Source organism: Urocampus carinirostris, chromosome 9, assembly GCF_059441175.1.
Source record: "Urocampus carinirostris isolate Australia breed hairy pipefish chromosome 9, RoL_Ucar_1.0, whole genome shotgun sequence".
In the NCBI taxonomy this organism is placed as follows: Eukaryota; Metazoa; Chordata; class Actinopteri; order Syngnathiformes; family Syngnathidae; genus Urocampus; species Urocampus carinirostris.
Window position 1 is genome coordinate 29,397,236 of NC_142357.1, and position 23,831 is coordinate 29,421,066.

Here is a 23,831-nt window from a genome sequence, read left to right on the forward strand (position 1 = left end):
TACTTCTGCAGTTTATAAACCAATAGTGATGCAACAATTATTATATTGATTAACTTAATTCTACCTAATTAACTTATCACTCATCAGTTATAAACATTTTCATCAAATGTTTACCCCAACCTCAGTAAAACAACCCTTTATGTGTACATAAGCAATTAAAAAGTAAGCATTTTTCTGTAATATATACTCTTAAATAATCTGGACACTTGCAAATAATTTTGATAATTTTAAGTGATGTTGTTTTTCTTATTATGCTATGTGTCTTACTCTTTATTTCTAGTAGTATAATATATAAGTTTGTTTGTTGTTTTTTTTCTTCTGTTTTTTCCCCAAAAACTTGATATTGCAGCGTGCAGAAGATTCTGGTCAACTAAGGATTTTTTTATTTTTAATTTTTAATTTTCAAAAAGGAAAGATACTTCAAAGCGAACAAAACCATGACATATTTTGATAGTTTGTCTCATATAGGCCATTTTTGTAATTAGTTGTTTTACCAAAACTTTGTCCTAATATTAATTTTTGAATAGAAAAAAATATTTAAAATGACAAGGATTGCAGTGGTGGATATTTAGTTCCATCATTGGTTGATAATTTTCCAAAATGTATGTAACAAGTCCTTTTTTTCCCATTTTACTCAAAAGTAGTCTTAAAATAAGAAAAACAAATAAATGAAATGCGCAAAATACATCAGGTTTTTCATTCAGGTACTGTATTTCATTCATCTTTTAAAATAAATCTTTAAACTATTTTAAATTTACAAAATTATCCACTCGAGGAACAAATCATGTTCTCCAAAATGTGTTTTACTACATTTTCCTCAATAATTAAACTGGACTTTTTGCAGTACATACAAATACAGGAACCATCTAATTAAGATCTAACTAAGTCTAAACAAATGTACTTTATAAATCTGATGCGGCAAATTAAGTAAATGATGAATCCTTCAATATCCACACTTAGATTATAGTCATTCATTTCATTTCACATATCCTCAATCATAAACCTGTCCGGAAGACTACATTTGCGTTCCCTCATCCAGTCCGGAGTCTCAAGGCGCAGAGAAAGGGTTATAAATCGTATTTGTTGCAGCTTGGTAAACACTGGCTTTTAATGGGGATGTAATTGACATGGCCGAGCAAACGAGGGTGCTGAATAATTTATCTGGTGCTGATTGGCACAATCGGATGGGCTGAAATATACGAAAGACGCTTGTGGGTGGCCGAATAATCGTGCACCGCATATGCACGAGGCTCTCTCAATATGGAGGCCGTTCGAGAAGTTAGAAGTTGTTCTCACATTTAACATCGTACTCTCACACATGAACAATTATACTCTCATACAAACACAGTCATACCAACGCACAAACACTACTACCGTATTTTCCGCACTATAAGGCGCACCTAAAATATTTTATTTTTTTTCAAAAGCTAACCATGCGCCTTATAATACAGTGCGCCTTATATATGGATCAACATTAAGTCGCAAAGTCATGCAACTAAGGCAAGCAGCCGCCGACTAGATTTCCCCCCGAAGGCAAAGTGGTCCGCGGTGTATGCTGGGATTTATTTACCGGCGTTTCATTTCCTAACCAATGTGTCAATCATCATTTGAATCAGTCACTATTGGCTAAAGTTATTCGGAGGTAAAGGGGGCGGATCCTTTTTATTATTTACAGGCTCGCATACGCTAAAGGGGCGAAACAAAAGCCTTCAATTGTCCGAAAAAGATGAATGTGAATCACACGTTGGGTTGCACTACGGCATAGAGAAAACATTTTTTACTATTCTGTATTTGTAAATATTTTACTCTCCTGGATTTACTACACTCACGGTTGTAAGGAGACCGTGGTTACGTATCATTATTGAACGTGATGGCTGCAAGAGAACTTAGGTGAGCTATGCGGATTTATATTTTCCCGGTATCTTGTTTTAGAACGATCTTGATGTTTCTGTGATGAGTCTATTTTTAAACTAAATTCAATTCAAAGTGTTTATTGTCATATGCACAGTAAAGAACCCTGTTTCCCTGCACAATAAAATTCTTACTTTGCTGTCCACACAGTTGCCAGCAAAAAATAAAATGGAAACTAAGAAATGTTTGGCATTTCTTGAATCCCAAAACTTTAACCTTCCGAATGATATTTGGAACGATGCATTTGAGTGATTGGTGACATCGTACAGACACTATTTCCGTACATGTCTGCGACACGTATTTGCTTCTTTGCAAGCTTTCGGAATGTTAAGGGGGTAATAAGTTTGACTGAACTATCTGACTGTTTTGTCGACGTTCCCATTGTAGCGCCTTATAATCCGGTGCGCCTTATGTATGGAAAATATAGGACCAAAAACATTTTTTTGGGGGTGCGCCCTATAACCCGGTGGGCCTTATAAGTGCGGAAAATACGGTATACTCTCTTATACACACTAATGTACTTTGATACACATAATACTATACTCTGATACACACACTACGATACTCACACGTACTTTTTTATCCATACACACACTACTATACTTTCTCAGACACACCACTATAATCTCATATTAACACTAATATACTATTTCGCACGTATTACTCTATTCTCATACACATACAACTATACTCTCACACACACACCACTATGATATCTCGCACGTATTACTATACTCCCGCACACATACGACTATACTCTCCCACACATATCACAATACTTTCATACACACAAAACTTTACTCTTTCAACACATATTGCTATAAACCCATACACACACTACTTTGCTTCCAAACACATACTACTTTACTCTCTCACATATATGTATTTACTCTCTCACTCATACAGTAATTATGTACTTGGAGAAAATTCAGTTTGACGTCAAACTGTACAATATATACACACAGATCAGTGTGCATAAAACAGAGTAAAACAACACTGAGAGGAGAGGGGATCAATAAAATAGCATTTTTAATGGTGTGTGTGTGTGAGTGAGAGGGTCTAAAAGTCTATGTGAGAGTTAATAGTTTGGTGAGAGAGCATAATAGTGTGTGAGAGAGTCTATAATAAAGTGTGTGTAGTAGTATAGTTGTATTTGTGTGAGAATATACTGCAGTTGTACGTGTGAAAGCATGGTAGTGTGTGTGAGAGAGTATAAATGTGTGAATAAGAGTGTGCAATATTTGTGCATGTATAATGTTTATGTGAGAGCAAGTATGATTTACTTCTCGAACGGCCTCTCATTGCCTCTCATATAGTTGTGTATGCATGTCCACGTCTTAACCCAGTCTGGCGCGCACTGAACCACGAAGTATCAGTCAGCCCATCATCAAAGGTCAGCTTCTCCTCCCGAGAGAGGCGATCTGTGTGGCTGGTCCTTGTAAGAGTGGCTGAACTGGCTTTGAAGAATATGAAGAAAGCAATTTCGCTGCAGCTTGTGTGTTCTTACACACAATGGGACTATGGAGTGAGATAATAAGAAAAACAGCAAGACTGTTTTGGCAAGTCACCAACTACCTTATTTGAATTATGCGAACACATGGCTGACAATAACTTTCATACTAAGAGGGCAGGCTATGAGGAAAACAATACCTATACAAGACAGGCTAGCGTGGTCATTGGAAAATCACCACTCAATTGTGGAAGCTGAATAGCAACTGATGAAGGAGTAGAATAATTACACTCAAATAAATGAATAATCATGAATGTATTACAACTAAATAAATTAAGAGGTTATAAATGATTAAAATGATAAAAGGTTATGAATGAAGAAATATAATCATGATTATATATGTATTTACACACTTCACTGTTCCTACATAAGATCAGTGTCTGAAATAACGTCTGCCCGGACGCCCGGGAGTGTGCATCTTTTAAGTCAGGCGTACAAATTAAAAAACGTCTCCGCCCGGATGGCCGACAACTTTTTCAAGATTTTTTTTTTTTTTTTCAAGTCAAACACTTGCTTTATTTCAATTACAAAATCTTCGTTTGGTTTGGAAATTTCGGAGTTTCGGTTCGTTTGGCAATTTACATACTCGGCAGCCAATCAGAAGCCTGCATCGAATTACTTCCTGCTTCCGGACTTTCTCAAGGTCGTGCATTTGCATATCATTTTCCCAAGTAGACACACAGAGAACACAATAAAAATTGATAAATGGTTTGGAATCAAGCCAAAACCTCAGCCCCGGAAGAAAGATTCAAAAGAAGCTAACAAAATTTATGACGCTACAAAACGTAATCGTACATTAAAGCATCGTGGAGAGAGGAGTTCACGTGGCTTGTAGCAGACAACGCAATGCAAACATTGCATGAACGAAGATGAGTAAATGCAGGTACATACTGATGGCAGATGGAAAACAGCCATGGCATATCCATGCAATGAATGTTAAAAGTAGATTTATAATAAACTTAATTTTAAAGTGTTGTTCTGTTATATATTCTGATTATCAATTCTTAATACTTTGCAGCAATGGGTTTTTTAGGATGAGTCGTCTAATTGCGTTTCAAGTTGTGAAAAAATGGGGCAGGCAACTTTATGGCTGGGCAGGCAACTTTTCAGAGTTGTCTGCCCTGGTGTAACTTTTTGTCATGAGTTTCAGACACTGAGTAGGCATACATATTCACATACATATTTTAAAATATACATATACCCACATGTTATGCATATTATATATATTACTATATACATATACACATACAAATACATACATTATTTGTTTGTTTGTTGGAGTGACTGAACTGACTATAGAATCTGAAGAAAGCAGTTTACTTCTAGTTTGTGTGTTCTTACACACAATTGCACTATGGATGGAGTGGGATAATAAGCAAAATAGTGAGACGGTTTTGGCGAGTCAGCAACTACCTTTTTTAAATTATGCGCTAGTAGCTGAGCTGGAAAACTTGCCTCTGAAACACAAGGCAGTTTTTTCTTATAATCAAATTCCAGCAAAAATACAATACTCTAGAGGCACTGATGTACTGCAAGGGAGGATGTGCTTAGTCTAAAACAGCAGTTGTTGTTTTTTTCTAATAAGTAATTTTTTTAATTTATTTTTTTAACCAGTAGATTTTTTTGTAATCATTTAAATATTATTTTCCTTTAAGGAAAATACAAAAATGTAAAAGCTACCATATGCCACGTTTCATAATCTTGATCATTTTACATTTTTATTTGGCGAAAAGAAAAAAATCCTTCATCATGTGATATGAAATAATCCGACAGAAGTCTTTTTTTTAATTTGTTTTTCTTGCAGTGCATGACCTCACACACAACCTAAATCTTAACCCTTGTTTCCGTGTCCCAGCTCAAAACTAGTACGATGGAATGTCCAAGTGAATCAGCATCCCTTGTTCTTATCCAAACTGTAAGAGTTAATCATTTGGTAATTTAAAATATAATTTTATAAATTACTTTTGGGGGAAAATATTACAAAATTACCTGCTATCAGCCACATAGAAATATTTTGGTCATTTAATTATTTTATCATTTTTGTAAAATGTATTCTTAAGTCATGAAATAAGAAAAAATATTGCTCAACATAATATAAATGTCACGACCTTAACGGAATCAGAACCCAAATGCGTATAGTTAACCACATTGATTAAAAAGAGGAAGGCCAGCGCCCGCGATCCGGTGCTGGACGCGAGAAGCAAGCCGCTCACACAATCGGATCGTGATCCGAATACGGAAGTGGATCTTCCGGAGAGGGAGTTGGCGGTGTCAAGGACGGAAAAAACAGGTCGATAGCCGGGACAGGAGAGCAAAAACGTAGTCGGGCTCAAAAACGGGTCGTAAGCCGGGACGGGAGAGAAAACGTGGTCTGGATCAAAAACAGGTTGTAGCCTGAGACAAACGGGGAGATCAGGAATGGACAGGTGGAGAAAACGGGTGCAAAAGCGGGACCAACGGGGGTCAGAGTCAAAGTGCTTGCCCTGTAGAAACAGGTTCGCTGACGTACTGACAACAGGAGAGTGAAAGGACTGGGCTTAAAAAGGACAGGGAACCAATCAGGTAGCCTGCAGCGGCTGGTGCCAAATGACACAAAATGCTCTGCCAGAGAATGGTTTTATTTGTTTTTATTTATTTTCCCACTATTTCAGCGCAAGACTAGTATTATGGAATGGAATGCAGCCAACAATCAGGCAAAGTGAACCAGCTCCCCTCGGCCTTTATCTAAACTGCAAGAGTTGATCATTTGGTAAATTACCGTAAAATATATTTGTAAGGATTACATTTGGGGAGAATTAATAAGAAATTACGTTACGTTTGTCATATCAGATAATCGTGCTTTTTTTTTTTAGCTATTTTAGAATTTTCTTTAAAACCAGTACTTAATTTAAAAAAATAGAAAAATAATGCTGCAAATTGACTAAATAATTTTCTAGTGAAACAAGAAATCTTATTTTTGCAGTGCATGACCTCTCATACATCTTCAAATGTTCTCACTATTCTTTTTAGACTTGTACGATGGAATGGAATTCAGCCAACTACCAGGCCAATTCAATCGGCTCCCCATTTTATGTTTTTCAACTGATTAAGTTCTCCTTATTCATGAATATTACAAGATTGGAGATTGTCTTCCATCCAAATCTGCTCATCACCATATCAACCGTTAAAGAAGGCATGCAGACAGGCACCAAGTAAAATTAAGTAAATAAGCAGCGCAGCCTCCCTGTGTGGAGTTTACATGTTCTCCCCGTTTCCTCCCACATTGCAAAAACATGCATTTCAGTTAGCCGGGCCATAAGTGGGAATGAGCAAGTGAGTTGTCTGTCTCTGTGTGCCCTGTAACTGACTGGAAACCAGTCCAGGGTGTCCCCTGCCTACTGCCCGAGGATAGCTGGGATAGGCTCCAGCAACCCCGTGACCCTACTGAGGATAAGCGGTGCAGATAATGGATGGATGGATGGTTCTTTACCAGCTCAGTAGCCTAGATGGTAAGGCGCCCGCTTTGAGACTGGGAGGTTCGGGTTCGCGCCCCGGCCGAGTCATTCCTAAGACTTAAAAAGTGGTCGGCGGCGCCCTCTGTTGGCTGCGGCTGCATCGGCTCGCTACAACGGGTCAGGTGCAATCGACATTTCGTTCTGTGTACATTGTTACACAGAATGACAATACAAGGAAATTATTATTATTATTATTATTATTTATGGCATTTCTCCAAAAACAAGCAACGCCGAAATAAAGCTATCATCACCGTCTTCAAATGATGATGTTGACACTTTGCAAAACACAGGTGGTCAAGGGCAACAAATGGATAGCAGGAAAAGAAAAGGCAAAATTAGGATGTTGTTTTGAAGAAAAAAAGAATGGCATGCATAATTGTGATGAGAGCATTAAACCCCATTTGCTTTAGGACGCTGTTTTGGCCGATCACATCAAACTCATCGTTTCTGCCGCTAGAGATCGCCATCTGATGTTTTCCGTCATGATTTTGTTTGTCACGGCGAGGTCAGAGGTGGCATGAAAAACGGATGAGCGTTTGCTCAGGCCTATATTTCAGCAGGGCTTTGCCCAGGGATAGGATGACTGTATTGTGACCAAAAGTAATGGTCACATTCACTTTGAGAGTTTTACTAGCCACATATCCCTGACCTGAAGAGCTGCCGCGTGATTCATCTTCCGCTCGCCGACCGGGAATGGCCGTGGGATGAAATATATTCCCGGGGCTCATGATAAATACCCTGGGAAGGAGAGCAGGGTGATGCGAGTTTTTTTGTCCTTTTTTATCTATCATAGGTGAGATCCAGATGCCAGAAAAGTTCAAAACTCCGTGGGCCAAAAATGAGATGAATTTCTAACTTGTCTTGGATCTGAATCTCATAAACAGTCTTTATGTGCCTCAAAAATGCAAATATTTTACTGCAATCCCCGCTGCTTTGCAGCCGCAGTGCACAGCGGGGTCAGAACTATTCTGCGATCCATTATCCCTGATTACATATCACTGCCTTCCGGGGCTGGTCCAGTTTTTCAGGCCTGGTGGTCTTTTAGCCGTTGCCTTTGCCAAAAAGTGAACTGCCCTCATGTGGCCACAATCCATTATCCCTGATCGTGGACCAGAAGAGTGCCCTTTAGTCGGGCCTGGCAGCTCTTTTTTCCATATCTGTATTACAGCCTAAAATGAATTACACTCGTCTTGTCACAATTTAGTAACCCCAATCTCATATTGCGGCAGGCGGCGACAAACAGAAGGCATTTATGTCCGGAGATGTTCCTTTCTGGCCCGTCTATAACAAAATGCACGGTTTCAGCCGTGATCCATTATTAATGGTCAACTTTTGCAAAGAGAGGGACCAGCTAGGAGCTTCTTTTTTTGGTTTGGGCCCGTGAAGCGTGTCATTGTGGCCTACCTAAAATGAACTGCACTGTTTTGGCCGCAATCCATCATATTACCATGACCTATTGCCGCAAGCTCAGACCCACAGAAAGTACATATGTCAGGAGACATGACCTTTCTGGGCTGCTTAAAATTAAATGCACGGTGGTTGCCCCTATGGTTTACCTCCGGTCGACTAATGCTGATAGTGGTGGCCAGCAGAGCACATTTTGGGGGGATTCTGGTTGCTGAAGCGTGCCATTGTGGCCCACCTAACATGAAATCCTTTGTTTGGCCAAGATTCAAAATCCCCAGACGACTTTAGCCAAGAGTAGGGAGCTGAGAGAGCATATTTGTGTAATGTGTATCAGCTCTTTTTCTGTTCTTTTTGCCTTAAAATGAATAGCGCCCCTCCGGCTTTGATCCATCATCTTTGGTCCACTACTGCTGAAAACAGGGACCTAAATAATGTGTTTTTTCCGGTTCAGGCCACTGAGGCATGCCATTGTGGCACGTCTAAAATGAACTGCACTATTTAGTACCTGATCTATTACCCTCAGTTGACTATTGCTGAAAGCAAATTTGTATCATGCTCGCCGGCTTTTACTCCTCTTCTTTTTGCCTGAAATAAACTGCGGGCGGAATCCATTATCTCTGGTTGACCCGGCTGCTGCGAGCTGTGCTGGCAGAGCACATGTTACACATTGGGGTGGGGGTTTGGGCCCAGTCAAACACGATAAACAAGGAAACACAGTGCAATGATATTTCTTTTGACACTTCTCACCAACGGGCATGATTCATATAGCGAGGACAATCATGCCCGATTTAAGACTCGGTTTGCAATTAAATGAAGTAGCAATGATAGACTGTAAAAGTGGAAAATTGGCGGGAGTGTTTGTGCGAGCATAAAAGCCTATTCAATTACATAGTCTGATTAACTGTGTCATTTAAAGTGTGATAAACGTCCTCTGTGTTATTGACTGGCATCGGGAAAATCGATGAGGACCCGAGAGCAGACGCCGGTCGGGATTGTAAAGTGAGCGTCCGGATGGTTTGGCAGCAGCAGATAAAACTTTGCACTGATACCCTGATAAGAGGACGTGGATATGGAAGGATGACCGGTGAAAGTCCCACAATTGATTGACTACGGCTTTGTGAAAAGGGCGTGCGGATCACAAAAAAAACTACGAAAAAACATAATTCATTTAAGGAAAAATACACTAACTGTCGTATAAACATACATGTTTTAAAATGCTCTTTGTTCAATAAATTAGCATTTTATTTAACATAACATGAGCCTCACATTAAGGTAGCTGACATATTAGTCCACCATCTTGCTGCTACGGGTACCCAAAAAAGACTAGGCATATAAAACAATGAGTAAAATACAGCGTTTTGGTAATTGACTTAGTCAAGTCATGTTTTATTAGTATAGCCCTTAATTACAAAGAGTCTCAAAGGGCTGCAGAGACCACATATTATTTGATAACTACGGACTATTATTACACCATCCCCTGATCTAAAACCTATACGAGGGCAAGGAAAAACTCAAAAACCTCAACATGAGGAAAATGAAGAAACCTTGAGAAGGGACCGCACATGAGGTAATCCCCCTTCCAGAATAACCAGGCTGCAATGAATGCAGCCTGGTCATGGTTGCAATAAGAAATAATACACAGCTATTGTAAACATAGAATATAGGTTATCCATATGCTATAGAATAGAAGTGTGTTTTAAGCCTAGATTTAAACAGTTCCACTGAGGTTGCAGATCGAATCTCATGGGGAAGATTATTCCACAGGACTGGGGCCCGAATGGAGAACGTTCTCAAACTTGCGGATCTCTTCTTGGCTCTTGGGATCACTAGTAGACCAGCATTTTCAGAGCGAAGGCTCCCGACCGGAACATAGGGCAAAATTAAATCTTACTGTAATTTGTATTCTTCCTTGTGCTTTTTAGCATTCATTTTGACGGCACTTCACCATACAGTGACCTACAGTGATACCGTACATAACAAAAAACACAATATAAAAAATAAAACGGGGACAACTTATTATTTAGCAAAACGCTGAGCTCAAAACAAATAGTGGGCATGTATTCTGGGCAGTAGCGATCTCTAAGTCATCTCTCAAAGGCAAGGTACATCAGAGTATTAGAAATTGAACTCTTTCTTTTGAATGTATTCCTCAATTAGTTGGCATTAGATTATATTGATATTGTTTGAAATGCTGCATATAAAGCATTCCCTGCGGGGATGAATAAAGTATCTATCTATCTATCTATCTATCTATCTATCTATCTATCTATCTATCTATCTATCTATCTATCTATCTATCTATCTATCTATCTAAATCTGTGTCTTAGAAATGTTATTTAAGCCTTAACTAATATACACTGTTCCCCTAAACAAACATTTATTTTTTATTATTTCTCTAAAATAATGTCTAAAAAAACATTAAAAAGTATAAAAAAAACATTAAAATTGGATATTTTTGTTTCCTTTTTTCTGTTATTTTTATTAGAATACTATTTTTTTTCAATGAATTTATTTTAACTATATAAAAATTATACAAAATAGAGTAAATGAAGAAAATAAAAGGACAACAGTGAGTGGGAATACTTTTTAAAATTAGCAAGATTTTAGATAATTTTGCTCACTAGGAAAAAAAAAGGGTAAAACTTGATACGAGCAAACTTATTTTCCAACAAAACAGCATTTTCCAACAGTTCAGCTGACAAGTTGTTGGTAGTCTGCAGCTTCATGAGGTCAAATACAGCAGCGTTGCTTTTTTCGCCTGGCCTTTGACTCAGCCAGACCGATGAAAGAAGTGCAGTTTCGATCAGATTTGTGGGCACGTAGAAAGTTCGAGACTTTAGCTATCGTAAAGCACTTTTTTTTATCTCTTGAAGGAATAAAAAGGTGCAATACAGTCACGGAAATTGATAAGGAATAACAATAGGTTGATCTAACATTAGCATCCATGTTTGTTTTTGACATTCGAAGCTTATCACTGCAAAAGTATACATAGCTTCATGTTTTTTAGGAACGTGCGTTATTTTCCTGATCATCTCAGCAACATCACTTAGATTTTCATATTAATGATGAATGGCCGCTGATGAAACATTTCTCTTTCCATCGGTTTATACTGATTAGCGTCAAACTCGTGTCATTGAATCATATTGAAATCAGCACGATTCATACGTTCAATTAATCAATTAGACCCTGTTCATCCAAAATCAACTTGTCTTTTTCATACATCGCCATATCGGGTCTTTCTTCGGATTGAAATGAAGATGATTGGCGTCTCTGCAGCTCATGAGGACGTGTCTCGCTTGCTCACTTTGTTTGTGAATAGCGAGCTTGCTATAAGCAAACATGGACGTGCTTGTGTAGTAATGTTTGAGATCTACTCACGCTAATTAAAACGTGTCAAATTTGTGAGGAAGCTGCTAGCTATTGGAAAATATCCCGCTGTTTTCTTGAGATGTTTCGTAATATCCATCATGATTTACCTCAGTGGTCAACAACCTCTTGGAAGATCTACTTTTTAGCTATTGCTACTATGTTTCTATAATGTTACCACATTATTATAATTTTTAGAAGTACAGTGGAACCTCTGTTCTCGACCATAATCCGTTCCAGAACCCTGTTCGAGAACCGATTTGTTCAATCACCGAAATGATTTTTCCCATTGAAAATAATGTAAATCGTTTTAATCCGTTCCAACACCCTGAATGTTTACCATGCATGTTTAACGTAAACATGAAGCTAACCCAGGCTAATCGTACGTTCGCGTTATCGTAATCTTCCGTACGAAAGATTACGCTAACATGAAGGTGTAAAAATAAAAAAATCAGGTCGTTTACAAGTCATTTAGCACCACAATTGGCTAGCGCTTCATTGGAAAGGGGGCTCCGTTCCAACGCCCTGAATTTTGGGCTCAGTTCCAACACCCTGAATGTTTACCTGAATGTTCAACCTAATCATAAAGCTAACCCAGGCTAATCGTACGTTCGCGTTATTGTAATCTTCCGTACGAAAGATTACGCTAACGCGAACGGGTAAAAAAAAAAAGATAAAGAAAAGAATTATGAATAGGATTTCTTACCTTTGTGGTGGTCAGCAGAAGGCTCATGCTGTATTCCCTAGAAAGATCGGAAACTCGCACACCTCTTTCATATTTAGCTATTATGTCTTTCTTAAAGGCAATAGTTGTACGAACAACATTTTTTTTTCACCTGTCCTGCTTGCACCGACCTTCTTCGGAGGCATAGTTAGGGGCTAAAACACTCCGTTCACCGATATTAAAAGCGAAAGCAAAAAGAGGCAAGTGCGCACGTGATAACAGTTGGTCACGAGGGGTGGGGGCGATCTACACGATCCACACCTGTACGCCGCTCAGCATCGCACTCTAGCGTACGCACTCACTCATTTCCGGCGTCCAAACTCCGAATTTTTGACCGAACAGCGAAGCAAGAATTTTTTGAAATTTTTGGTCCGACTGTGATTTGTTCGAACTGAGAGGCGTTCGAAAACCGAGGTTCCACTGTAGAGTAAAATTTGACTTTATCTGGTTAGATATCAAATAGCCATGAAATGATGGTGAGCTATATACAGAACCGGCCCACTGGATACTCAGGTGGTCTTAGGGAGCTACCTTGTGGCCCCTGGATCCCATGTTTGTGATCGATTCCAGTTTGTTGAGATAAGATAGGGCCTAAATCATCCAGGCCGACTGACTCAGCCCCCAGGTATTAAAGACCAACACACACGGAGCCCAACCCATTAACTTGATGTGGCATGTGCTCCAGAGCGAGTTTAGCGGGTCAAAAAGTCTATGTTGGCAATAATAATATTATTTTGTTTAGCCAATCAGAATACAGAAAACAAACCCCAATAAAATCTGTCAAGTATGAGAACTGTGACGAAAAAACTGGAATACAGCAAGGGATTACTGTAATCCAAAATATGGATGAATGAAGATGTATGGCCGAGTTGACCTTAAATCCACGCCAACTTGAAAGGATCGGGTGAAAGTGTCCCCTTTTTGATCGTATTGGCTCGCTGTGCTTCGCCCCCATGGATCTCTGGGACAAAGGCCCCATGAACATCTTCCTCCCCCGCTACGAAAATCCCCCAGCTTCCTTCGGACAGCCATAGCAAATCCCATTCCCCTGCAAAGATGTCTAAACGTTTGTCTGTGTGCGATATCGTTTCCACACTCTATGCCGTTGCCATGCTTTAAAAAGACGAATAGGGTCTATATGAGACACGTAAATGATAGTGGTAAATCCAATGTCTGTCTTTTACCGGTCCTGTGTTCTGCGAGAAAAAAAGACCAAGGCGAGAAAAAAACATGAATATTTATCCAAGGGCAGAAATGAGGGGAAGAAGAAAGGGCGAAGCTGTTTTAAATTGTCGGCAAATTTAAATAAAAGTGGGGCCGTTTCGATCTAGATGGCGGCGTAATATTTGCTAATGCATTCACCTAACTCCGTGTGAAACCTTCTGGGATGTCAAGCAGCGTTAAAGCGCCAAATGTCGTAACTGATTTTATTCGATTAAGCGAATTGAGACCTTTACGCAGCAGGTAATAAAACTCCTCGCAGGAACCCTCAGTTTTTTCTCACTGCTTCACCTGAGGGAGATTTTTTGTTTGTAAATATTGTAAATTCTGCACCTGATTTAGAGCCGCATCCAGAGATATAAGGAAGAAACTCAACTTTTTTTTGTACAAGCCAGATCGGGATTTAGGCTACAGGTTTAAACAGCCATAAAAGTAATCAATTTCTTACATTAAAAAAACAAAATCAGCGGGGAAATGTCTCGTACAAAAAAGTAGCAAATTATGCTACAGTTAAGGCACTCGTTTGCAGACTGTTATTTTTCTGTACTAGACATTTCCCCGCTGTTTCTGCCAAAATCGCAATCTTACTCCAGATGGACGGTGAGAACCTTCATTATCATATATATAATGTATGTGCATTCCTAATTAGATGATGAGGCATAGTTACTCCAACTGTTTACCTACACTTCATTGAATTGCTTCAATTTGATATTCAGAGCACTTGGCATAAATTCATCACCCGCCGCGTGCCCTTGCAATGCTTTGTTTTATTGAATAGAATTCCACTGGTCCACACCAGTTCTAAGCCAGCTGGAGGCCCAACGCGCGTCTGAAAAAAAAAAAATTAAAAAACAAATATGTTCATGTATATAAGCTATTTAAACTATATAAGCTATTGTAAGCTGCACTATTTAAAGGTGCTGTCTGGAATTTGGAAGTGTTCTTTACGCTGATGCCATCTTCTGGCTGAAGTTATAATTGCAGCCTCTGTCAAGCTCCTTTTGTGGCACATGCACGTACGTGCATTTCTTAGACTCTTAAACTCTTCTTTTTACATCTTTTGGGAGGTTTGGGTTGGCATTTGGACTGTATTTCAAATGGGCTTTTTCCCACTTAGACCACTTTCATGCTACACAAACAAAAAAAAAGCAGGGACAGGCATGAAATCAGTCTCCATTCCCCTCGCTGCTCCATTCCAGCTCATCCTGAACAGCGTTGCTAAAAATAATATTAAAGCAGATAGGCGCGGTGGGAAAAAAAAAAATTATAAAGGCACTTTAACCCCTGTAAATTCGCCTATAAACCCAATCCAACACATACCCAAAGTAAATGTTTTAAAAAGTAACTCGGAACCACTGCATGTGCTCTTAACATTAAGTAATCTAAGTTGGAACAGGCAGAAATAAAAGGTTTTTATTCTTTGATTATTTTTTTGCAATCATATGTCTGCAAGCGAGTGTAGCATTGGCAACTTTTCTAGAAAAGAACTGGGACAATAGCATGAATCCTTAACTGGTCCTAGGTCAAAATTGATCACAATCTTAAAAACGAAACTTGTATTTTTCACAACCCTAAAGGTTTGTCAAAGTGTTTTCCGAAGTGGCCATTTGGAGACAACCAGTTTACAACCTTTAAACCTTTGCAATCGTGTATTTTACTTTGGCCAATTTTTAGACAATGCGAAAAAGTTGTAAATGTTTGACTGCATTTCATCTGAACGTTAAGGGGTTTAACTCAGTTAGGGATTTTTAACACCTACGTAAAGTATTTTACTTTTGTCTTTTTAGGGCACCTCAAAAGACGCACCCCACCTTTAAAATTTAGAAAAAAAAGTAGCGGCTTATCATTCGAAATTTTAATTCTCTGCCTTTTCTTTCTTTTTTTTTTTGCAGCTGTGAGTGGAGCTGAGGACGTGGCACTCTACGTGGGAATGGTGGCGGTGGCCTTGTGCTTGACCCTGCTGCTCATCATCGTAGTTTTAGTGTACCGGCGCAAGAAAGCGGGCCTGGATGCCGACGTGGCCGACTCCTCCATCCTCACTACCGGCTTCCAGCCAATGGGCATCAAGCCCAGCAAGCCAGGTGTGTGGGCCCCGCGGCCGCGCAGGCCCCTCACCCACAGCAGTAGGATACCCTTCTTTGCTTTAATGTCCTCCGTGCGTCACGTCCCACCATCCGACCTGTCGTGACAGTGCCGTCGTATCCGCCAAGGGAGTTCTTGTGTGCTGCAATCATTGTTGGGAGCGTTACTGAAAAACAGTAGTTACAGTTACTAGTTACTTCATTTAGAAAGTAATTCCGTTATCACCCCAGATTATTGACACTGAAAAGTAACTATCTAGTTACTGATTACTGTATATACTCACTTTGAAGAAGACGACCCCCTAAAATTGCTTGAAAATAGCCACGTGATAAAAGAAGTACAAGGATACTGTACGCCAACCAATAGAAGTGGTGAACCCTTCATATTTCTTGGCTTGTGCAATCTTGAGAGCTTGAGAACCAACACAGCCGAGACGCTCCGTATCGATGTTGTCCATTTTCAACCATGCAAAAATCTCCTTCTCCATTTCTGGGTACTGTTCAAGACTTTTTCTTTTTTTCCCATGCATGTTGTACCGTAATCCCTATAGCACCGCACCTTCATAAAAGCCCCAAGGGTCAAATTTACCTCGAGATGATGCCCTGACCGACAGAGTATACGGGTAGCAACTATAGATGATAAATAAATTATTCTAACAAACAATTTATAGACCAATTAAATTAGAGTCAAGTTTACTTTTTTTAAAACTTGTCTAGCCTTTTTGGAGCACCACATTCGTTTTTAGATCATTATGTTAGGAAGACGGATGAAAAACCTTGTTTAGTTATTCTGAAGGGTGGCTACACACACTTTAGGTGAATTATTTTACCGTTGTTGAGAGTTCAATATCCTTTAATCAAGACATACACACACTCTTGGATTTATGGACTTTTCTTTTACTAATCATCTACTGAAGAAGCTTGAATAGAACACAAGACAAATCATTAATAAGAAAATGAAATAAAGACAACTAGAAGCTAAGAACTTATATTGGCACCATTTGAATAGACAACATTGGCTTGATTATTATTGTACTTTGATAGAGTTCCCCCTTTAACGTCACACCAATACCAATACCTAGCAACAATCAGATGTTCTGCGAAGTTCTGCGTCGATGAAGATGACGGCCTGGTCTTTATGTCCTCGGCTGTAGAACGATGAGGAATCCTGGTCGGCTTGAGACCACAGGAAGCAGGCTGTTGAAGCAGAGGTTGACTGCTGGTGGCTTTAGGCTTCTCTGAGGTCGCTGGCTTTGTCCCACCGGTTTGGCCGCTAGCTTGATCAAGCTTGGCTTCTGACTTGCCAAGGTTCTCTAGGCTGCTTGTGGAGCTGAGACTTGGTCAGGACCGTCCAGGACTTTAGTCCAGTTATTCTTGTTAGGATATACCCTGTTGCCTTGTCACTGGCCATACTCAGGCTGCCCTTGCAAGGTAAGAGGTGTACCAGTTCTCGGTTCTGGTCTCCTGAGAGGGGGGACCCCCTTTGGTGGATGTCACGGCAACCTTTGATGCACACATGCAAGCTTACGCCCCCCTCCCCAACCTCACATTCCACCAGTATCAGTCAGATAACATACCTATGTGATTGACTTAAAACACAGCATTCACCTCACATGTCTTGACATTGTTTGATCATTTTCTGACATTGCGAAAGTCTAGATACGACTGTTACAAAATGACAACAAGATGTCCCCCACCGCTTGAATGTTTTTTTTTTTGTTTTTTGATGATTATTTTTCAAATAGCGCCTTTGTCTTCAGTCATCAGTCAACTTTTTAATGCCACAAAACACACTGTATATACTATGAATTCATATCATATGAGTTGACTGGACTTTGTTTTCTATTAGTGATATCAGGAATCTTTTAATTTAAAGTTACACAGTACATAATCAGAAGGTGCAAAAAGTAGCTTTTTGAAATCTTAGCCTTTGGTACTAGCATTTGATTTTTTTGTGGGGTGCAAAGCTGTGCTGACAATGTCACTAGAGGTGCTGTTGAATGGCTGACATGAAATTGTAACCTGAAATGAAAAAAAAAGAAATAACACAAAACCTGCCCTTTGAAAAAGGTCTGCAGATAAAGACGTTGCAGGCTTCATTTTTAGTCAATTCAGTTAGCGCGCTTGTATTGCGGCTTTTAGCTTTCCAAATAAGCTTGCAACGATTAGTCATTATGGCGAATTCGCGAACATTTCAAAAGACCACTCGACTTCTTGAAGGTCTCTTTTTTATGTTTGCCCCCAATTGTGCAGTCATTCACTAAACCAAAGTGGTACAATTGGTTCTCTTTAAGGTTTCGGCATTGCAGACTTGTGATTGACTGAGATTGCTTTGAGATACTTTTGCGTTGTGTATTTCAAGCAGGATTGAGTAGGGTTACTTTAAATGGATTACTTTCAATTACTTTTGGATGACTCCAATACCAAATATGCTAATAAAAGACAAAAGAAACTAAACATGAATAAAATTATGACTCACAACTTGTAGTAAGCTTTCTCTCCTGGCTTTGATCTCTTTGATAAAATGCAACAGAAACAAAATGAAAATAAATCCAAACAGTTCCGTGTATTCCGTTACTCCCCAAGCCTGCACCAAATTTAGTAATTTTATTCATATTGAGTCTCTTTTGTCTTTTATTAGCATATTTGGTATTGGAGTAATCCAAAAGTAATTGAAAGTAATCCAGTTAAAGTAACGCTACCCAACCCTGGTTTCAAGTATGTCATTGCACTTTTACGAAATATCGGTACTTATTTTCCAGACTATAAATCGCTCCGGATGATGCTGCGACTCAGCAGCCAAAAAATACATAATTAAGAAGGAAATAATATACATAAGTTGCACTTGGAGTAAAAGTTATATTTTGGGGGGGGGGAATGTATTGATAAAATCCAACACCAAAAACATACATGTCATCTTGAAAAGCAATTTAAAATACAAATTAAATAGAAAACAACATGTTGAACAAGTATATGATCAGGGTTACACATTCATATTTTTGGAATGTGGGAGGAAACCGGAGTGCCCGGAGAAAACTCACGTAAGCACGGGGAGAACATACAAACTCCACACAGGAGGTTCGATCTCATGACCTCAGAACTGTGCCCCACACGCGCTAACCACTGTGCCGCCGTGTTGCCCCTGTGATTGACTCCATCCCATAAAAAATCATCTTCCAAGCTGTATCTGATGTGGTGTTACTAATTGCGGAGCTGCTAAAGAGACAAGCAGAGCGAGGCAGGGCTGTCAACAGGCCGGGGTGTTTGTGCATTGTGGAGAGCGTCTTTGAGCGCGCCATGTGCCTTTCCTGTTTTTCTGTCACTTTCCTCGGTGTTGTGACAGCATCCGAGTGTGTGAGGTCTGTCCTCGTGAACTGTCAGCTCCTGTCAAGACGCTCATTGTGTTTTTTTTGTCTCTCTCTCCGTGTGTTTTTTTTTTCCTCCAAACAGAGAATTCCCATTTGCTCACCATCCAGCCCGATCTTACAACTACCACCAGCAGCTACCAAGGCACCCTACGGGCCCGACACGACGGTACCGGCAAGTTCTCCATGACCAACGGGCCGCTGCTGGACCCCCTACCCAAGAGTTCGCACACCCTCCACAATGGAAAGCTCAACACCGATCCCGCCTCCGATTTTGTCAGCAGGCTGTCGGCCCAGAGTTACTTCAAAACGATGTCCCGAGATGTGGCCAACACGTCCTATGGGACGTTTAACTTCTTGGGCGGACGTTTGACCATTCCCAACACTGGTAAGTTGATTTTACTGGTGACATCTAAGTAAAAGCCAAAAAGAAATACATTTTCAGAGGTGAAATCCCTTCTTTTATAAAATATTTTTACTTTTTTCTTATTGGGGAAATATTATTTATTAATAATATTGAATTTATTGTAATAATGAATAATAATTGTTTAGATTATGTATCACAAGCAGAATGGCCCCGTGTTATGGACCATGGTTGAAATGTCTATAATAAACGATTGCATTAATCAAGGTGTTCTGAAAGAAGATTGGATTTTGCTGCTTGGAGGGGTCGGTGGTCGTGAGCTGCAGTACTTAATTTGGCAGCCAGAGGGTCTTAAGGACCCCACGAAACCTGGCCACACGAAATCAGATGTCTGTCAATCTTGTTGGTATTCATTAGGGGTGCCCTGACACGAAAACTAGCTAAAGACTCTAGCAAAGGGTCCAAAGCGGGGGGGTCAAACTCATTTTAACTCCGTGGCCACATGATAAATCAAACATTCTCTCAATGGCCGGATTAGTAGATTAGAGAGAAAGAAACAAAGAGAGAAATAAATAAGAGAAATAGAGGGAGTGAAAAGTAGAGAGGGTGGGACAAAGAAAGACAGAGAGAAATTTGGAGGGATAGAAGGTGAGAAACATGAGATAAAAAGAAAAATAGTGAGAGAGGGGGAAAGAAAGAGAGAAATAAATAATTCCAAAGAGATATAGAGAAATAGAGAGGAGAGAAAAGGGAAGGAGTGAAAGAGAGAAGGAAAAAGCAAAAGATAGAAAAAAAGACAAAAGAGAGAAAAGGAAAAAGGAAGAGGGAGCCAAAGAAGGTAAAAAGACACAGTGAGAGAAAGAGACAAAAAGGAACAGAGAGAGAGAGAGACAGAGAGAGAGACCGAGAGAGAGAGACAGAGAGAGAGAGAGAGAGAGAGAGAGAGAGAGAGAGAGAGAGAGAGAGAGAAGAGAAATACATGTACAGCGTTTTTGAGAGGCAACTGGCTTTGGCAGAATCAAGTGGACATATTTCAACCTGCAGCTCATTTTTCTCTTGCGCTTCTCTGAGCGTTGTATCGCCGGACGGATTCTCTCCCTTAGCGGGCCTGACCCGGCCTGCGGGCCGCCTGTTTGACACCCCTGGTCTAAAGTGTCCATTTTCATATTAATTGGTTCTGCCGTTCTAGAGCCTTCAAGTCACGTACAAACAAAGTCTGAATGGACTTCTTTTTCCAAAATAAATCATAGAATATTCATTCATTTCTTCTTCCCCATGTGAAAAGTTTTCAATATAACAATGAAAATACTTGACATACATCGATGCTTTTGACATTAAAAAGTGGTAGCTATTATCTTGGACTATTTTAATGCTCAGGATAATTTTTTAAAGTTTTTTAGGGGAGGGGTGTATAAATTTGAAAAAATGGTCAATTTAAAAAAAAAATAGTGACTCTCATGGGTTTTTAACGGGAAAAAAGCGGTTGTTGTACACATAAAACGGAAATGTTGGTGAGTATGGGTAGAAATTGTGTTCTTTTTTTATGTGATATTATTGGTTGACCACTTTGTGCACATGGTGCCGCTTTCTATTGTAAGCAAATCCTGGCAAAATCTTCAATTTGCACGGTTAAAATGCTTGATTTTTTTGTGTTATATATTTTCAAGGATTGAAAAGTGCATGAATTTTGGGTGAAGTGTTTGTAAATACTTGAGATTGTTGCCGTGATTTTTATAAATGACGTTGACACTGCTCTCTGGTGGCTTCGCCTTACCATTCCATTTATTCTTCCCTCTTGATTAACTTCATACCGCATTAGTTTGTATCGCATTATCCCATAAAGCATCATCACCTCCTATAGGTCGCGCCCAAGAAGAAAGGTCCAAAAAAGACATTTAAAATAAATGAATAAATAAATAAAAATTAAAAGAAAGGTGCTTGCTCTACTTAAACAAGGTACTATGAAACGGAAAATGTGTATTAGTGCAAGGATTACATATCAATTAATAGGCATGCAAAAAGTTTGCGTTTCCAAATGGTAAATTTTAATGGGAAGAACATCCTGCAACTGAAAATGTAAGCTTCATATTACTGTAATTTTTACCCAACACCTAAACGGAGCGATTTATGTCTCAAAAACAAATATGTTTCAAACTTACTCAAGCTCTAATAACCATATGTCTTAATAAATGCACTCAGAGGATTAAAATATTATATGTGCAAATATATGTGTGGCTCTGCAAAATAAATTGATAACACTTTATTTTTTAATGCTACTTGAGTTTGAAAGTCCTTAAATAGTGCTGAATTTGGCCATGGAAAAAGCTAAAAGACCCTGAATTTGGCCCAAAAATGTGAGCTATACATTTATGACGAGATCTTATCATCACAATGAGTGACAATGTCCCATTTTCAATTTGTTTGCTTGGGGAATCCAGTGAAAAAGCCCGATGGGCCCCATGTGGCCTACCGGCCTAGTTTGACCACCACTGTCTTGTCCCAGGAAAAAGTCATCTAGTTCATCTTAATGACTGCAGATAAATCCGAAACAAGCATGTGGTCGGTCTTGGGATTGCGGGATTGCAACACATATGTGGTCTTTGCAGTCTCCCCTGGCCACCTGGTTGCCATGGCGACTTCAATGCACATTAGCCGATGACGTGTCGCCACAGCAACCCTTTCTGTATTATGGCTATGTTTTTCTTCCTGGGAAATTTCCATCTCAATAGAAGGCAGCATTGAAGTACTTTTCTTTCTTTTGGGGGGGGATCGAGGGATGGACAGGGGCCAGTTCATGCCTTTCATTAGGCTCCATCAAGTTCAAAAGGAAATCCTGTCATGAAGTGATTATTTTTATTTTAACATGCTAAAATTTACCAATGACGAGGATTATTTCATATGACTTTAAAGCTGGGGTCTCAAACTCAATTTTTAGAGAGGGCCCCTGGAGCTAGTTCCTGGAGGAAGTTGGGCCAACTTTCCACACTGAAAAGCACTGATAAAAACATCCCATTGTTCTTGAATATTTTTGAAATAATTCTATGCAAAATAAGATTGAGAAATTAAAAAACTTAAAGAAATAAGATGGTAAAGAATTAATCCATAATTCACAGACTGTGTATTATTTAGTGCCCCCCCTCCCAAAAAAACAAAAAGAAACACTATTGGTTTACTAGGTTCACCCCTCATCATAAGAAAGTGCACTTTTTAAATTCTCGTAAGTGGATACAATTGTATTTAACGGGCTCACTTAAAGAGAGCCGACATGATTGTCTGCCATTTTGCTTCTAGGGGTACTCCTTTAAAACACAAACATAGATATTTTTTTCTTTTCTTGCTTTTTTTCTTTTCATTTTTTCTTCTTTTTGTTTCTTTTTATGTTCTCTTTTCTTTTCACATGCATTTTCTTCCTTCCTCCTTTTGTCTTTTTCTCCCTTTTTCTTTTTGTCTTATTTTTCTCTTAAATTTTGTAATACAGTGTGGTTTGGTCACTTGGAGCTTCCATAGTTTGATGGCAAATAATTGTCAGTTCTCTCCAGCTGAGCTCCATGATATGTAAAATAAATCCGAATGTATCAACTACAGAGTATTCTAAAGTGCACCTGCATGTCTTTTTGGTTCTTATTTAATCAATGTTTATACGAGCCCTGCAACTGGCTGGAAACCAGTTCAGGGTGGCCCCTGCCTACTAGCTGAAGATAGCTGTAATGGGCTCCAACACCCCCGCGACCCTACTGAGGATAAGCGGTGCAGATAATGGATGCATGTATATATATATATATATATATATATATATATATATATATATATATATATATATATATATATATATATATCCATGTGTATGGCAACATTACATTCAACACTTCAGTACAAAGGCATTTTCCTTGGGCGAGGTTGTTCGGGATGCTCGTGAGCCAAACTGGAAGTGCCGCTTCTTGAAAAAGAGTCGGAATTCCCATCCCTAATCGCTGGTCCGAAAAGGACCTGGCATAACTAACTCGCGAGACAAACAACCTTTCCTGCCTGGCAGTTTTATCTCTCCTCAGCCCAGTAACATCTTGCAGAAGAATGCTTTCCCACTCCACTGTGAAAAAAAGCGCCGCCCAGACCGAATAGCTAAGAAAAAGAAAACCACCACTGAGCCACGCCTATACGCGCGCCGGCTCGGTTCAATAGCCAATTGTAACGCACAAGTTTACCAAACTATGGGCCCCAATTATATTCGAACAGTAGAACTAGCCAAATTGCCAGGCACCCAAGAGGCAGAATCAGACCAGGAGATCACAGGACAAGATGTATTGACATAATGATACCAAAATGTATGTGTGGAAACCGAAAGTCTATAGGAAGATTTTAGGGATTTGACAAAGGGGTTGGTGAACTTG

General features: G+C 39.4%; 1 protein-coding gene across 3 annotated transcripts in view; it reads left to right on the plus strand.

Annotated features, from left to right (window-relative positions):
• Nucleotides 1-23,831, plus strand: part of unc5a (unc-5 netrin receptor A) — a 361,826-nt gene that overhangs the window by 276,768 nt on the left and 61,227 nt on the right. For 2 of the 3 annotated variants that reach the window (XM_088343440.1, XM_088343442.1), the window contains 2 exons: nucleotides 15,526-15,756; nucleotides 19,165-19,467. In XM_088343440.1, coding sequence (XP_088199566.1) covers nucleotides 15,526-15,756; nucleotides 19,165-19,467 — 534 coding nt within the window. The remainder of the gene's footprint in view (nucleotides 1-15,525; nucleotides 15,757-19,164; nucleotides 19,468-23,831) is intronic. The other variant, XM_088343441.1, reaches the window with a different exon arrangement.